Source organism: Oreochromis niloticus, linkage group LG7, assembly GCF_001858045.2.
Source record: "Oreochromis niloticus isolate F11D_XX linkage group LG7, O_niloticus_UMD_NMBU, whole genome shotgun sequence".
Lineage (NCBI taxonomy): Eukaryota > Metazoa > Chordata > Actinopteri > Cichliformes > Cichlidae > Oreochromis > Oreochromis niloticus.
Genome location: NC_031972.2, coordinates 14,963,881 through 14,981,469, shown reverse-complemented (window position 1 = coordinate 14,981,469; position 17,589 = coordinate 14,963,881). Strand labels below are relative to the sequence as shown.

General features: G+C 41.9%; 1 protein-coding gene and 1 long non-coding RNA gene across 11 annotated transcripts in view; one reads left to right on the top strand and one right to left on the bottom strand.

Moving 5' to 3' along the window:
• Positions 1 to 15,546, bottom strand: part of LOC112847267 (uncharacterized) — a 34,874-nt gene extending 19,328 nt beyond the window's left edge. Inside the window, exons 1-2 of the long non-coding RNA XR_003220703.1 lie at positions 14,815 to 15,546; positions 14,348 to 14,455 (exon numbers count right to left, since the gene is read on the bottom strand). This is a non-coding gene — a long non-coding RNA (uncharacterized LOC112847267). The remainder of the gene's footprint in view (positions 1 to 14,347; positions 14,456 to 14,814) is intronic.
• The window catches only part of dab2ipb (DAB2 interacting protein b), a 180,314-nt gene that overhangs the window by 142,062 nt on the left and 20,663 nt on the right, over positions 1 to 17,589 (top strand). For all 10 annotated transcript variants that reach the window (XM_025908515.1, XM_025908514.1, XM_025908513.1 and 7 more), the window contains 2 exons: positions 752 to 1,306; positions 15,577 to 15,721. In XM_025908515.1, the coding sequence (XP_025764300.1) occupies positions 752 to 1,306; positions 15,577 to 15,721 (700 nt within the window). The remainder of the gene's footprint in view (positions 1 to 751; positions 1,307 to 15,576; positions 15,722 to 17,589) is intronic.

Here is a 17,589-nt window from a genome sequence, read left to right as displayed (position 1 = left end):
AAATAGAAGCAGCAAGTTAAAAAGCCTTGGGGAGGAAAAAAAGGCCTGTCTTTTCTTTATAGATGTCTGTAACTCAGCTTAGCGCCTCAAATTTCAGCTCCCCGTTTCATGTAGCTGCACTTAAATGAATGGCGGAGACATCAAAAATAAGATGAAGAGCAACAGAAACACAAAGCATAAACAAAATTTAACTGCACCATTAAAAAAAAAAAAGTGAAACGTATTCAGATACCGTTGAGTTCTGGGCACTCCAGAGATCTAAAGTACTTCTCCTGATTGTAAAAGGCTCTGCCATTTCTTTTTCCTTTTTTTCCTCTTTTTTTAAATAATGTAATTATTATCTCCTCTCTTCTTTTTGGGAGGTAGTTTTCAAAGGCAGTGTGAATAATGGGCCAAAAATATGCCCGCTCTTGGCAAAATCAATTGATGACATAAGAATGGGTTAGCACTCTGTGAAATAATGTAGGATATTTCTTAGCTCTTTAATGAGTGGGAATGGAAGGGAGAAAGGGAGGTTTTTAAATTGCTTCAGTGAAATGTTTGAAATACTGCCGAGGTTGTTTTTGACTCTTGAAGCGGTGAGACTTCCCTGTCAGGGTCTGATCTTGAATTTTATCAGTTTGTTTTTCCAATTATGTGGTTTGTTTAGTGGATTTGTTCACTGCCTTTTTTTATTCAGTACATTTTTTTTTTTTATCATGTTGCTTTTAAAAATTTGATCAAACTACTTCCTGTCATCTTCCGTCTCCAGGACAACAGCCGACGGGTCGAGAACATGCTGAGGCTGTGGATCATCGAAGCCAAGGATCTGCCGGCCAAAAAGAAATACTACTGTGAGCTCTGCCTCGATGACTCGCTCTACGCCCGCACCACCTGCAAGCTCAAGACCGACAACGTCTTCTGGGGAGAGCACTTTGAGTTCAGCAACCTGCCTGCCGTCAAGACCATCACGGCCCACCTCTACAAAGACACCGACAAGAAGAAAAAGAAAGACAAAAACAACTACATCGGACTCATCAACATCCCCGTCGCAGCTGTCACCGGGCGACAGTTTGTGGAGAAATGGTATCCCGTCAGCACCCCGAACCCGCCCAAGGGCAAGACGTCTGGACCCATGATTAGAATTAAGGCACGCTATCAGAGCATGAACATCCTTCCCATGGAGATGTACAAAGAATTTGCAGAGTACACTACCAATAACTACATGCTACTGTGCTCTGTGCTCGAGCCTGGGATTAGCGTCAAGAACAAGGAGGAGATGGCGTGCGCGCTGGTTCACATTCTGCAGAGCACTGGCAAGGCCAAGGTTAGTAGCAAAGATCCTTTATTTCAGATGTTTCCACGTACCTTGCCATGAGGTAATGACAAGACATTATGAAAGCTCACAGGGGTTAACCGTTCCTCCGCTGCCTGCTCGTCTTGTGAACTGTTGACCCCCTCCTCTGCTGTAATGCAGAGCAGACAAAGACCAGACAGACAAGTGATTTCCTCTCGCTGCACCAGCCCGTATTACAGTTTTAACTCAAGCTAATCCCTCGCACATATCCCCCCCGCAGCGCTCCGCAGCATACCGATGCAGGACCGAGCACAATACATCCACTGCTTGTCTGTAGCACTCCAAGCACAGGGATAGATTAGCTCACCACAGTGGTAGCTAAGCCTCCCATGACAGCAGGTCGTTGGGACTCAAATAATCTTCCATCCGTCTAAAATAGCTGCCTTTGACTTTCCTTTGACGGCACAATATTTGTGTTTTCAGTGGGTAAAACATGATGCTATTTTGACCTTACATACTGTAGCTATGAAAAAAGTGGAAATTTGTGTCAAAATATTCAAGTTTTATGAGCACATATTGTTCTGATACAGTATGTGGAGAAAAGCAGTAGGTTGCAGGTTTTGCTCAAACATTTGTGAAATAATGGCTCCTTTGTGGTGCGTGGTGCTGTAGCAAAACGCTACCGTCTGCTAACAGCACAGCTAAATATTCCATGATCTATGATGATTAACTAGTAGTGGGATTTATGCTATATGGAATTGTTTTGGAACCACAGCGAAGTGACAGATCACGTAAAATTACAGAGCCTGGTTGTCAAGTGCTGAGGTGCATACTAGATAAGGCCCTGATGGATTCAAAGGTCATTAACATTAGCACAAAAACTGTGTGCTGGGAGCTTCCACAGTGTGTCTTTTGTCCTTTCTCCCTCCTCTTACCCCTCAGATGGAGCAGATGGCCACCTCTCCCCTGAGCCTGGTTTTACTGGAGGTTTCTTCCTGTTAAAAGGGGGTTTTTCTTTGCCACTGTTGCCAAGTGCATGCTGGTAGGGGGTCGTCTGATAGTTGGGGATTTCTCTCTGTTATTGTGGGGTCTTCATATATAAAGTACGATGAGGTGAATGTTGTTTTGATTTCACACTATATAATCTGAACTGAATTGAATTAAATTGAAGTTGTGGCTTTCAAAGGCTCCTGTAGGTGCGCTATGTATTAATGTCTATCACATCAGCATCACTTCATCTTTTCTGCCTCGTCAGTTTCCAGCCACAGTTTCTGTTTCTGTTTAGTTTGCTTGTCAGTTTGTCGTCAGCAAAGCTTTGGACTTTCTTTGACTTTATCCCGGCTCAGTGGGGCGATGAACGATTAGCGCTTAAGAAGTGATGTCAGTACACAATGTACTGCCACTCTGCTGGTTTTAGGTTCAGCACTGATAGCTGCTGATTGATGGGTGGGGGGGAGGCCTCCCCTGGTCCCCGCAGAGATGGCTACTTCCTTAACTACTTTCAATTAACCCCAGACTTCTGAGGAAAACACTGGAACTTTTAGTTCTTTCTCACCTCCTCCCCGGTCTTCCTTCCCTGCTGCTAGATGCACATATTCTGGAGCTGGCAGCAAGAAGTGCTACTCCCAAATGTTCATCTTAAAGGAGAGACGCAGATAATTTCCCGAATACATCTGTGTTTCAAGAAAAATCCTTTTAAATGTAGCCTTGCATGCTACATACTGACGCCTTTAGAAGAAGAGGCAAAGAAAAGTCTGAGGTTTGATGCGAACACAGACTTAATGATAGCTGCTCTTGAAATGCTGAGTGTTTGTGGCGTTACCTACTGCAGCTTCTTTCTTTGTGTCAAGGCTTGAAGACATTGTAAAGTGGTCTGACATTTTTAGACGGCTTACTCACAAAAGTGTGTTGGTTTTTTTCCCTTTAGCCTTGATAAATCAGAGATGGAGAGATGGAGCAGTCACGTCTCGCCAAACAGCACCCTGTATTTCCAACAAATCGCTTATTCTAAAATACTTTTAAGCCCAATGATGATGTTCTGTGCTGCTGAACACGTGCTTTAAATGGAGACGTTTCTGCGTGCGTTGTAGAGTTTGTTCAATTTGGCGATTAAGTGTTTTTCATGTCTTGCCAACTTACTTACAGTCTGCCTGAGAATTGGCGAGTTATATTTAGGAATCGAGCAATTTATTTGTGCTGAGATAGACTCTGGGAAATCATGTAGACTCGGCTTTCTGCAATTGTTTAATAAAGCCTTTGGTTATTTACTTCCCTCGGTATTATTGTGTAGTCTTCCAACTAGCCAAGCTCAAGTCAAATCCATGAGTCATTTTTCTCTAATTCAGTCTGCACCAGACTGGATTTTGGCAGCGTGGAAAAATGGAGACTATGCATTGCGGTGGCATTGGACCGTGACAAAAAAACACAGCACCCGGTGGGGTTGAAGTGGAGGTGAAAGTCTCTTTGTGGTCCTGCAGTCCTGCTGATGTGTGTTGTCTTTAATCTCCCATGCACAGGTCAAAACCAGCTTCTAAGTGGAGCTGGAGTTAGAAGATGCAGATTTCAGGTTGCAGCAGTCATCAGTATACAACACTCCTCGACTTCTGTTTCTTCTTGTGACATTTTATTGCCCATCACCAACTAATTAAGCCCTGCATATTCTGCTCTGTTGCACTCCTTTTCTCTTGCCCCCCCCTCCCACTTCCATCTTTGTCTCCCTTCATCTCTCTTTCATGCTTTGTAGCATCTCGAGGCCAAAGGTCTCTGGAGAGATGTCATTACTGATGCTGTATTGATGTCTCGATGCATCGGTGAGCATAGGCAGACCCTGCTTCACTGCATATAAGAGATTATGCACACACCGTTGTGTGATCACAAGAATTTAGCAGGCAGTTTATTCACTGTGTTCATGACCATTATGTCCAGTTCAGACTGCATATATTTATTCGCACTTCAGAATAATGCTCACTTATCTGATATTGAGCCTTGTTGTAACCGATTGTCTGACAGAAGCTGTCTTAAGGAGAAGGGAGCTAAAAAGTTCCCTTCCTTTTAAGACCATCCTCACTTTCCAGCTTTGTTCTGATTGGCTGACCCTTCACAAATAGAAAGCTCGAGTCACAGATGGGTAGGGGGGCAGCGTTCACAGCTAGAGCTGTGTGCCTAAGATGACCATGTTAGGGCTATCCCTCCAAAATGCCAAATGTAGAAAAACTGCTTGAAGTGTAGCATTTAAAAGTTACATTCTTTTAACTGCAATTCAGGGATTAGTATAATTATTGTGTGAGAAATCCAGTTCTTAATAATTCTGCAGGTTTTTGGTGCTGTTAGGGCTCGACATTAGGTCCATTCTTACCCTGTGGGAAATGGTGTTTTGTCTGTACACCCAAGCAACACCATTTGAAGTTCCCCAATGACAATAACAAGCCATCTGCTGTATTGGAATTGCCCGGAGAAGTTCACCTTCCCTTTTTTTAAAAACTGTGGAAATATCCACTACTGGCATTATTGATCACGTCCTCTTGACACCTCGGCCCTCGGGAAGATTATGTTCTAATTTTGTTGCCGCTCATCTTAGCTGGCTGTGGGAAGCGGTGATAAGGAGAATTCATTTTTATGATAACTGGCCAGAGGGCGGGGGCGTCCCAGTTATTATGCTGTAGCGTTTTATGTCACAGCTCCTCGAGGTAAACTAACGGTCCTGCTTAAGAGGGAGAAATATGTGAGGCTCTCCTCTGTGCATTCTCTATGGTAAATTGGTAAGTCAGCCCGCAGCACAGCCTCACTTGTGTTAAGCGTTTTATTAATGTATTTTGCACTGTCATCAGCAGGTAGCGATGCTCATTGCGCAGCTGTGGCACACAGGCACAGTCGGCTTGCGCAAACACAATATAGTGTGACAAATGATTTACTAACATAACATAAAGGGCTCGGGTAGTTTTTGTATTCCTTTGGGCTTTTTCATTGTGGTTCGGAATGAATCGGTTGTCCCTTGATGGGGCCGGTGAGCATTCAGAACATGATGGCGGCTTGTCAGTGGATACCCTCCCCATTAACAGGAATAATGTGATTAGTGTATAATACACACAAGAAGGCACACTGAGGACAATGTCCTAATACTATAGTGTGCTGGCCCCTTCAGCACACTGGAAATAACTGTAAAGCACGTCAGTGTCCTTGCTCTTCTCATCGTCTCTTGTGTATTTGCAATATAGATGCGGCACATCATACCGTTTGACTTTATAATCATTCCGCCATGATTTTTATTGACCTTCCCCTGACAGCGTGGGGTGACACGAGCGGTGAAAGCATTTAAGCAGCATTTTCTCGAACAGGAGGAGAAAACTAAATAAGGGAGATGAAGACGGAGCATACAGAGTGGTTTTGTTTCACCTTGTAGCAACACTGTTTTTGACTGTGGAGCCAGACAGCAGCAGGGAGGGAAAACATTCAGCTCTACAGCGATGCTCGGCACACATTGATCTTGGAAGTCTTTTGACATATCTGCTCGCACTAAAAATACCTGCAGTCTCACTCTCTTCTGCTCTGTCTCTGCTCTCTCTGGCAGTTTTTTTTTTTTTAAAAATAGTTAATTTTCTTGCTTAGCATGCATGCATGCATGCATGTGCAGCGAAAGGCATACCAATAAACAGCACGAACACGGTGCTGAAACAGGAAAAAATATGAAATTTTGAAATGTAATATATATGCAAGTTCTGTTTGATGTTCCCCAGCTTTGGCAACACGCTGAGCCTCACTCAAAGTGAGCTTCAGTTCGACTAGCTAGGCCATCTCAATTTTGTGCTGGGTCACTTTTGATCTTTGAGTTCGCTGTCCCCTCAGCGAAAGTGCCTCCATTTGCTGCACTTGTAGGGAATAAAGTCGATGGTCATGAAGCTAAAAAATAAATAAGAATGTGGTTCAGTCTCTTTTGTCATAGAAAGATGTGACACTAGTTTGGGTGGTTGCTCCAGACTTAAATACTTTAACATGTAATGGAGGGATTTTCTAACACTGACAATCATCCTCCAATATGTATTAATCTTCTGAAGAAATCTTCATTTTGGAATTAATAAGGTATAGATTATACAAAGGTCAGGATTTAATTAAATTAAATTGGAATCTAATGCTAATTACCAAATGTTTTTATGCTAATGCAATAATCGTGGCCACTGTGATACTTGGCAAACATCAGCATTCTTGTACATCAGTGTGAATATTAGCATACCGAGAGTTGGCTCAGAGCGCTGCTGCACCGGGTGCATTTTCACAGACACTCTAACAAGATGTTGACTTTTAATTTTGCCTTTAAACAAACCTTCAGTGAGTTAATATTAATCTTAGTGGGGTATGTGTTCTGTGTTGTTTACACCAAAAAATAAAAAAAACACCTGCAGTAGAAACAGGCAGGAATGACTCATCAACATCTAATGACTTAATATGAGCCTTGTGATCAAGGTCTATGTTGTTTGTGGGTATAACGCTTTAGGACCACACGATGCATCCCTGCAGAAATAAAAACAGGGGTTAGATCCAGAGCAGTTCTGTTAACATGTTTTTTGCAGCTGATGACATTAGCTGTAAAAACCTGGTCAAATCTATCATCATAATGATTATCTGCACCAGCAGCTAAATCAGGAGGGTTGCAGGCTTTCCGGTTTTTGTGTGCAATGACAAACTTCTGTGCCTACGGGAGGAACCGCTTCCATTTCCGTCCAGCCTCTGGTCCTCTCTGTCAACCCAATGTGACCCTCACAGGAAGAGCTGCAGGGCTACAGTGCTGTAATACTATCCACCAGAGTCCACGGGGGGAAAGACCAGAGAGGGCAGCAAGTGATGGAAAGATGAGGAGAGTGAAGTAGGCTCATTGGTCAAAATGTTAATGTTGATGATTTTTGCACCCAAATGTATTGTTTTATTGTTTTTTTTAATTTACTGTTTTTAACCTAATGTTTAGCTACCACCTTGTAGTGTGGGGGACATTACTCCTTACATTACTCACCAAACAAAGTAATTGATTACACCACTCTTCCATTACTTTCTTGTTACACCATCAAATGACCTAAAATGCACAGTCTCATAATTACCATTTAACAATATAAACCTTAGACCACACGCCAATACAAATCCCTATCCTAATGAGGACAAACAGCATCTTTCTTGTAGTCTTTAGGTGTGAACACAAAGCAAAGATGAAAACAACCAAAAGAGACTTCAAAGTTATCGCCATAGTGATTTTACATTAGAAACATGAACAGGCAGAAACGGAGGCTGCAGCGCTGCAAGCCTGAGTGCTCGTCACTGCCTTGATGCTTTGCTCAGTTACATTACTGTTACTGAAAAATAGAATGTGATTACATCAGTTATGTTACTTTGTAACGTGTTACCAATGCTTCTTCCTGTCAAAAAGGAGTTTTTCCTCCCCGTTGTTGCCAAGTGGCTGTTCATAGGGGGTGGAGGGAGGCAGTTGTTTTGATTTAGGGCTACATGAATAAGAGTGAAATGAATTGAACCACCAACAAATAACTTCTATGTTATGTGATTTTGAATAAATCCGAGTAGCTCCTCGGTCTGTGAATCTAGCTCTGCTAAATATTGTTTTTAGTCACAGGAGAGGGAGACAAATGAATAAACAAAAAGCATTTATGCCGAATTGAAACCTTCATCCATGCTCTGTTGGACATCGGTGGAATCAAATTCGAGGCACCATGAAAGAAAAGAATAAGCACTGCTATGAATTCATTTCAGTAGTTTGAATTCTGTCACGTACATTTTCTACACCCAACACAGCGTAGTGTGCATTTATTCTAGCCGCTGAATGTGAGGTAAATTGATCTGTCAGTATGAGAGACACATATAGACAGTTTTAAAGGGAAAGAGTTCAGAAGAGCATGTCGTTACCGAACATCTTTTTTTTTCTCTTAGTTCTCCTGCCCCATTACTTCCTTTTAAGGTATTTTATTGCTCTCACTGTTGGATGTCTTCTTTATATTGCCATAGAAACACAAAAAAAATCTCTGAGCCAGTGCAAAACATAAACATGACCCCTTTTTTGTGTGCTTCTCCTCTCTCCCTCTTTTCAAGTCTCAGTGTTAGCCTTGCAAAGCACAGCAGTTGGAAAGTGTGCCATTTAAAATATCAGTGCTTCTTGTTGTCTTTGTCACTGTCAGAGGCTCTTGCAGTGAGAGCCCTGATTGTTATCGTGCAGATTATCACGTCTCTTCAGGCCTCAAAGGCCGTGTGTTTGGATTTCAGCTCCAAAGCACGTGCAGACACTTGCAAGGGAACATCACTGAATATAGATGTGACACCGGTTTAATGGCAAAGTAAACCAATACATAGGGAACTTCAACTTTCTCAACAGGAGTTTGTTCCCTGCTATTTATTAGATCTAATGAGCCTTGCTGCACTGCCTAGCCTCCCTCTGACCCTATAGTAATATCACCCTCCTTTCTCGGCGCTCTGTGTGTTGGGTTTTTTTGAAGCATGGCCTGCTTGATGAGATGTGGCAGTGATATAGAGAGCGTTCTAGTTCTCCTTATTAGCACTGAAGCGGAGGGAAGGGGCGGGGGCGAGGGCATAGGCAGCAGGATTGAGGGCGTCAGAGAAAAGGCTGGAGGGAAAAGGAAGGCACTCCAGACACTTTTTAGGACACGATTGCTCAGACCAGTGAGATGCCAGTGGTTATGTATTACACTAAATTATGGTCTGCATATAATAACTCTGCGCTGTTCTGTGTTTGAATTTAAAGTCCACACAGTCATTTGTTTTTACATATGCAAATATTGTAGAAATACCACTAGACAAGACTTAAAAAGTCAATCCACTGAACAGCTGTGGCATCTCAACGCCTTTTCACACTGACCTTCATAGTCCACAGAGGATAAATCTTGGTGACTTTCACAATACCCTTGTTTATCCTCTTGTGCCACCCAGTGGTTAGTTTTTGTTGTCCATTTTTCAGAAAATACCTGCAAAATTATTTCATTTCCCATCATCCTCTTCTGTACTAGTTTTCATACCCACATTCTTCGACTGTGTTTTTTTCAGGTCTTTTATTAGTTTCTTAGGTTGAGTTGATTTGTTTTTGGTTAATAATAAAATACAAATATGTGACAACGTACACCCGGTGGCCACTTTATTAGATACACCTTGCTAGTACCGGTTGGACCCCCTTTAGCCTTCAGAACTTCCTTAATTTTTCATAACGTAGATTCAAAAAGGCTGATATTCCTCTGAGATTTTGGTCCTTATGGATGCAATGGCATGATTACACTCTGCAGATTGGTCAGCTGCACAGTCATGATGGAAATCTACTCTTCTACCCCATCCCAACGGTGCCTTCTTAGATTGAGATCTGGTGGCTGTGAAGGTCAGTGAGTTAAATGTAATGTTCAGGAAACAAGTTCGAGATGATCTGAGCTTTGTGACATGGTACGTTTCCTGCTTGAAGCAACCATCAGAAGATGTACACTGTGATCAAAGGGATAGACATGGCTGGAAACAATACTTGCTTGTTTTCATGTTGCTTACACCAATTTTGATCCTACCATCCAAACGTCACAGCAGAAACTGAGACTCATCAGATGAGTTCATATTTTGTTTTTTTCCAGCCTTTTATTGTCCAGTTTTGGTGAGCCTGTGTGAATTGTACCCTCAGTTTCTTGTAGTGGCACTTGGTATGGTCTTCTACTGCTGTAGCCCACTTGATTGTGAGTGTTGTGCATTCAGAGATGCTCTTCTGCAAACCTTGATTGTAACTGTATAACTTGTTGCGCGCAAAGCAGTCTGGCCATTCTCCTCTGACCTCCGCCATCAGCAATGCTTTTCTCCCAGAGAACTTATTCAGACCATACTCTGTAAATCCTAGAGATGATTGTGGATAGTACGATTAAGCATAATCCCTGTAAATCAGCATTCTCTGCAATACTTGGACCAGCCCATCTGCCACCAACAACCATGCTGCCTTCAAAGTTACTTGAATTATCTTTCTTCTGTGTTCTGGTACTCAGTTTGAACTTCAGAAGGTCTACATACCAGAGGAAAAAAAAGAATAAATGAAGCATGTGGCCCCACATGCCTCTATATTCACCCCCTGGTGTTTGAAAGTGTTAACATTAAGCTACACAAGAACTGAATTGGCACTTATACTGATCACTCAAAGCACTCAATGGCCACATTCACACAGTGCATTTGATCAGTCCCTCATCCACACACTAAAAGCCCTCTGAGGCACAGGGAGAACATGCAAACTCCATACAGCAAGGTTCAAACCCAGAACCTTCTTGCAGTGAGGCCACAGTGCTAACCATTACACCACCGTGCCGCCAGCTTTAGATTTTTTTTTCACTGGCATTGTGATCTTGCTCGTATTAGCATATAAAAGAAGAGACAAATTGCCACCTTTCTGTTTTGTGTTTCCAGCAAAAAGCCTGTGACTCTAAAATAAGGACAGTGACAATATGCGCACCACAAAAGCACTACCATACTGAAACTAGACAACTTTGAAATAAAAATAACCAAAGGAGTGGTCAGAGCACTGATATTTTTAATAGCACGGTGAAATGAGAACCAGGTTGCCAGTCGCCACATGAAAGATTAAAAACCACACCAAGGAGCTTGGTCAAAATAATGTATGCAGTGTGTACCTCATGCCCATGTTAACAAATTATAGACTTGCTCACCTCAAACTGGAAGTCATGGGCTATGCCTTCTTTGTATTAGAGGGGATTGCATCTAATTTGTGTTTCAAACTACCAGCAGAAATGACTGTTGTTCATTTTACCCGTCTTGATGTCTCTCTGTTTGCTTTTCCACATCTCTCCCCTCCTCCTCCCCTTCATCTGACCGTCCTCTCTAATAACACTGGGACTGGCCTCACTTCAGTAGCCACACTAGGCACAAAAAAAGCAGAGAAAATGAAGCAGCTGAGTTAAGGGAGAGACACACCTCAGGTCTAATTACGTGCTGGGTGTCCATTCACAACAGCCATCAGCTTTCTTTAGTTATTTATGTGGTGTGTGCTGTTCTGCCTTATTTAGTAACAGATTTAAAAAAAGAAAAAAAAAAAGAAGCTGCACAATCCGATACATTCTTGACAAAATAGCTTTGTAATAAACAACAGAAACACTTAACTTGTAATTGGCATAGATGAGAGGCCTCTATCAAAGAACGTTATCCAAACAAGGGTGATTTACACTCCCCGTAGAGCCTCAATCCTCTTTGGAAGTTGCTGTGGTGGTTTTACAAATAGATTTAATGCATCTTTTTAATCATGAGAAGAAGGAAACTCCACTCGGATAGGTCTGAGCTTTGCATGTCTGAAAACTTTCAAGGACTTCCCAAAACTTTGAGTTCTGTGAGCCAACAACTTTTTTTAAGTGCAGTCACGTATTCTCGCTGGCACTGAGATCTGGACTCTATTTTACCCACTGGAGTGCATTGTCACGAGTCACATTAGAGTAGCTGGTATTGCTTTCACTTTCTCGGTCAATGAGATAACAGTCACTGTATAGGGATAGATAGTTCACTGTAGCTGAGATCTAATGGCTCAGTCAGACTCTTTGCAAGTAGGAAAAACAAAATCAGTGGTTGCCTAGCAATTGCATTGGATCTTTTCAACCGATTACAAGCATTCCCAGAGGCTGTGCGTGAAACACTTCTGGGTGATCATTTATGATCACAAGGCAACTGTGAAGGTCTCCCAGTGGGAGGCAACTTGTCTGCAAACAATCACAGTCTGACACGGAATGACTGCAGTCCCTCCCAGACAGATTGGTGCAGCTTTGTAAATAATCGCAGTCTAATTTATAAACACAGACAGATTGCTGCAGGAGACTTAATTCCAGGTGGATGCCAGGTGAAATCAGTGGAACTATGTCACTGTTTGTGAAGAAATTTCTAAATTTCAGTTCCAAAATTATGAGGTGTGGCTGGGTGCTGAAAGTAAGTGGTTAATTTCTATTTATGTTGACTCCATTCATCTGCAACCTGATAGCAGACTGATTCCGTCTTATTTTTATCACCATCTTAATGCACCAATTTCTCAACTGAGTGTGAATGGTCGAGCCCTTTCAAAGGCAATGAGACCCCGATTTCATTTCTACTTGTTTCCAGTCAATTTTGCTCATCCCACAGTGTCCAATCACTGGTTTCCCCAGTGGGACCGGAGCATTAATCAAGAGTTTGAAGATGGGTGTGGCCTAACCCAGTAGAGCTAAGTGGCATTGTAAATAGAAAAGCACGATCAGTGGGATCACACTAGCCCCAGCACCAAGGAGTTCTCATAGAGCATATTCACTGTTAAAACACCCAATAAAGATATCCAATATGGGGACTTGCATTAAAAATTCAAAAGACTGTTTAATAGGCGCCCTCTTCATGCACCATTTAGTCAAGGATCGGACCCCACCCCTCTAAATCTCAACCTGTAAAATTAACTGATTCTGTTTTGCCCTTCCTTACAAAATCTGCCCAGAGACAGACAGACGTATAAACACCTGCCATTGTGGCAACTTCTGTTACTGTCACCAGAGGCACATTTTCCCAAGATGACACACACACAGACAAACTTACAAGCTGAAAACAATACCAGCCATGCGGTTACAGCTGGTGATAATGTACTGTAGTAATGACTATCAAGTACTCATGGGACTAAAAACCAATGTGGTGGCGACTGTCATGCCTGGTGTGATCCCGTTATGAGATCATTTCTAGTGGGGTTTTTTTTCTTTTTCAGCAAGTGTTCCTTAGTCATCAAAGGTGTTTTGTTTTGTTTTTTACTTGTAAAGCCGTTCACACCAGATGATCTTTATATAAATAACATTAAAGTTTTTTTTGGGGGGGGGGTTTGAATCAGTGTCAGAAAGTTTCTTTTGATTCCATCTTGCTAGAAAACAAGACATAGCAGCTACTTTTACAGTTGGCAAATTATTTTTATATTCACCCATCTAAAAATGACATTCATACACAAATAGCCATCGCACCTACTTTGCACATCAGTGGATGATTGGCTCCCTGTGGTGTATCTTTGATTAGCCAGAGAACAGGCTGCTCCAGCAGCTATAGAAACCATCTGATAGTGTGTGCCCCCCCCCAACACACACCACCACCTCCCCCTCCGTTCTTTAAACACCACCGCTCTGTCTCCTCTTCCTCTCCCTCCATGCATCTGTCACTTGCGTCTCGTCTCCCTCGCTGCTACGCTGGTTCCCTAGCTTAACAAGCTGCTGGGGGACTTACATGAGAGTGCACCCAGAAATTTGTTGAAGGGATCCAAACAAGTGATGATTCATCCCCAGATGGCTCTATTTCCATCTCTCCCTTTCTTTAATACCTTAATGCCCGTCTCCACCTGTTTCTGCAGCTCTACAGAGTACCTGATCGATTTGAATTGAAAGGGCTTTTTCTTTTAGATTAATAAAAAAAAAAGAGCGTCCGGTCCATATATTGCATCCATCCATCTTTTTTAAATTTGATGTGATGCTTTAAAGAGTCACAGCTTCTGCTGACAACTAGTCAAGCCATCTTTTGTATTTGCTGCTCTTCCTTTTGCATGAGGTGCAGAGATCACTCTGTGCATATGAATGAAAGTAAAGGAAATGCCTCCTCTTATTGTGGAAAATATTTTTTCTGCACATACACAGTTGCATTTCAAGTACGTGTCGATATAAGAAATGGCTTATTTTGATTGCCTTCATTTTATTACGACAACGTTCTTGTTCCCGTTTCTCGTTTCACACTGAGAAAAGGTGAAACGGTAAACCAACGTTACTTATCACGGCGACTTCTTTCATATGATTTCTTGAATGTACTTGTATACGTGTGAGGTTATGAGCCAAATATTAGTGGCTAAAATTAGACAGTCAAAAGAAAAGACTGATGCTGCCGTTAAAGCTGTGTCAACAGTGTTTTTATAAACAGTTAATCACACCAGCTTCACTTGAAAGAAGTCACTATCCTGACTAGCTGGTAAACAGGATGTGGCATCCTTCCCTCAGTGTGTTAGAGCACATAAGATCTGTCTGTTATGAAGTTTGCTAGTATAACTTAAAAGGCGTTGCTATGGCTCACCTGTTTGAGCTTGTGACCCGGATGCTGAAAGCCACAGCAGGGGCCTCGGTTTGAGTCCATTGCGTGTGTGTCGTTCCCCCTCTGCTGCTTTCTCGTCCATTTCTGTCTCTGAAATGTCAAAAATCAATCTTTTTGGAACTGTTTTTTTTTTTCCATTTCTTGATAGGGCATTTACACACCTATAGTTAGTTTTACAATGGCGTTTGGTTTCATTTCGCACAGCGTGAACTCCGATAGCTTCAGTACAAAACACTCGAGAGCATTCGGTTTGCTTATCGACCAGACGCGTCTGGGGCAGGAGCAACGAAAGGAAATACAGGAAGAAGCTGCTGTGTTCTGGACTAGTCTGGACACGGAGAATTTGTATTTATCTGTGCAATTTTAATTCATTGTATCAGCTAGTTGTGACATTTTGTCCACAGTGCATATCTGTGGTACTCCGCCACATCCTGGAATGCAAAACACACCTGGTAATTGAGTTGGATTGAGGTACGATCACATTTTCACATTAAGCAAACAACTCTGGGGTTTGTTAGGAACTGGAACGAGCTCATCTCCTTGGGCGGCTGTGGCTCAGGTGGTAAAGCAGATCGTCTACCAATCAGAAGGTCGATGGATCAGTCCACGGCTCCTCCTCTCCAGTGTGTGTCTGTGAATATTAGATGTACAAGTTAAGTACTGTGTGAATGAGACTTATAGCAGAAAGCATTTAAAAACAGAAAGTAACTTTGTAAGTACCAATCATTTTAATTTGAATTAGTTTTTTCAACAGATCATAATTTTCCTAACAGTGAGTTACAGCATCTCAAAAGCTGTGACGGCATTTAGTGCTCTGCCCAAAGAACAAATATAACTTTAAGGCTGGACTTGGTGGAGGGAGAGAGGAACTCAGTATCCTGTTTTTCTTTGTTTTGCGGCTTCTTTAGGAAGTGGGTGAAAATGAATCAGATGAAACTGTATTCAAGTCCAGGCCCTTTTTATTTTTCGTGCCACCACCAACTCTCCCCTGAGGACATTTGTTTTCATGGTCATTACACTGAATTTCCATTATGCACTGTCATTTGTTTTTTCTGTTTAGTTCTTTTACTTCCAAGCTCTCACCTTCCTGCACGATTCAGCTCTTTGTATAATTGGACAGACATCTTCATCAACTCATTCATTATGTGCGTGCGTTTTGAGACTAGCAGTTATTAACCTTGTGCTCGTCCTGTTTTGCTTTTTTTCTGTAGGACTTCCTCACAGATTTAATGATGTCAGAGGTGGACCGCTGCGGGGAGAACGAGCACCTCATCTTCAGAGAAAACACGCTGGCTACAAAGGCCATAGAGGAATACCTCAAACTGGTGGGACAGAAGTACCTGCACGATGCCCTGGGTTAGTGATTGGAAAGGGAGCCGGGGCAAAAGCCGCTGTAATCTTCTGCTGTTCATCTTGTTGTTGCTTTCTTCTCCTGCACGTAGACACTTCCTCTGATGTCTGTTTATCCTCTGACCTTTTTTCTAACACCAAAGCGGAGCGTACACGACTCAGGTTGGGAAGGATTAGGAGCAGTGTTATAGTAAATATTAGTAAAGGGCGAATATCACCAGGTGAGCTTGTAAGCTGCCCTGCAGTGGACTGATGGCTGTTTGTGTGGCTTTATAAAAGTGGCATGTGGAGAACAGAGCCTCAGGTGGGAAGAGGGGAGGAAGCAGAGGTGGTCAGGCAGGTGATAAGGTACGGGAAAATAAAGTTAGTATAAGGAAAAGACAAGTAAGAGACAAGCAACAGGCTGAGGACATAACATAATTAGCACAGTATCAAGCAGGTGGACCAGTGAGAGCGGCGTTGATGCACTACAGGTGTGTTTTCCTCCTCTATCTAACATTTAAGTAGACGTCCGCCAAACCACGCTTTCTAATATCCTTATTGGGAATCTGCCATAACAGTGAAACTCATGCTGACTGTAAGTCTGTTTTTGTCCTCAGAGTAGACGATAAGGGAGAAAGACGGTGTTTTTCTGTTAAAGGGTGAAATTGCAATACAGGCTCTATTGATTACTGGGTCATTCCATCCCAACATGGGCCTTCTGTTCAACCATCTCCAATTTTCGTTAATATTTTATCGTCCAAAGTTTGGACTTATGTAATGATTGCTGTGAAATTTTAGCTTTTTGCCAATCGAGACACTTGCAGTATTTTTTTCCACACATTGAAATCAGAGGCAATGTTTGAAGATGAATAGCTCAAAAATATTAAAGAAATATGACAAGTTGTACCAGGAAAAAAATAGAATGTCCAAATAGAACGAAATATAATTATCAGATAATAATTTAGTTAAATATGTGCATATTTTGAAATCATAATAAATCATAATTATTTTTTTCTTTGCTAAAAATGGTCAGATTTTACCATTAAAGATGAATGAAAATTTTATGTTTTTAATTTATTGACTGAAAATTTCAAGAGAGTCCAGTGAAAATTTCAGGGTTTCATCTTTAATTGTTTTTGAGATGTTAATGTTCACTGTGCGAAAAGATGGCTTGAATGGGCTCAATGGACCGTTTTTCAAAAACGAAATGGCCTTGAAAGACATTTTTCACAGCGATCATTATATAAATTCAAGCTTTGGACATAAAAATTTGTATTCAAATCAGAGACGGTCGAGGAGAAAATATTCTAAAAATGTTCTTCTGAGAAGAGACAAAGCAGCAGCAGCTAATCTGTAAATGGCTCCCAGCCTTTCTGCCACCTATTTTTAAAACTTTATATTTTAATTAATTAATTTATTTATGGTATTCTGCTAGTGTTTGTGTTCTTCTTGTCCACATAGGTGTCTCTTTCTGGCTGTCTTCAAATTGCTGCTTGTTTCCTTGCGTGTCTTTCACTGGGCTGACTTCAGACAGAATTTGAGGTCTGGAAAATTATGCATCACTGCGTTGCTTTTATTGTTTGACGTCTGGCTACGCGTTTGATGTCACTGGACCCAGGGCAGCACAAGGACGGCCAAGCTTTCCTTTTTAGACCACCAGAGACTCAAGACGCTCCTGTTCCATTTTCAGTCACACTGATTAGAGTGGAATAAAAAATCTCAGACCACGGCCAAACTTCAAATTGGCTCCTTTTATGTGTTGTTGACTTTTTTTTTTCCCTTTACGCAATTCTTCTGCACGACCTTGTTTGGGTTGAGTCTGACGGCTCTTGCTGTCTTTGAGAGCTCAAGCGGACGGGACTGTGTTACTGTTTATATCACATATCAACAAG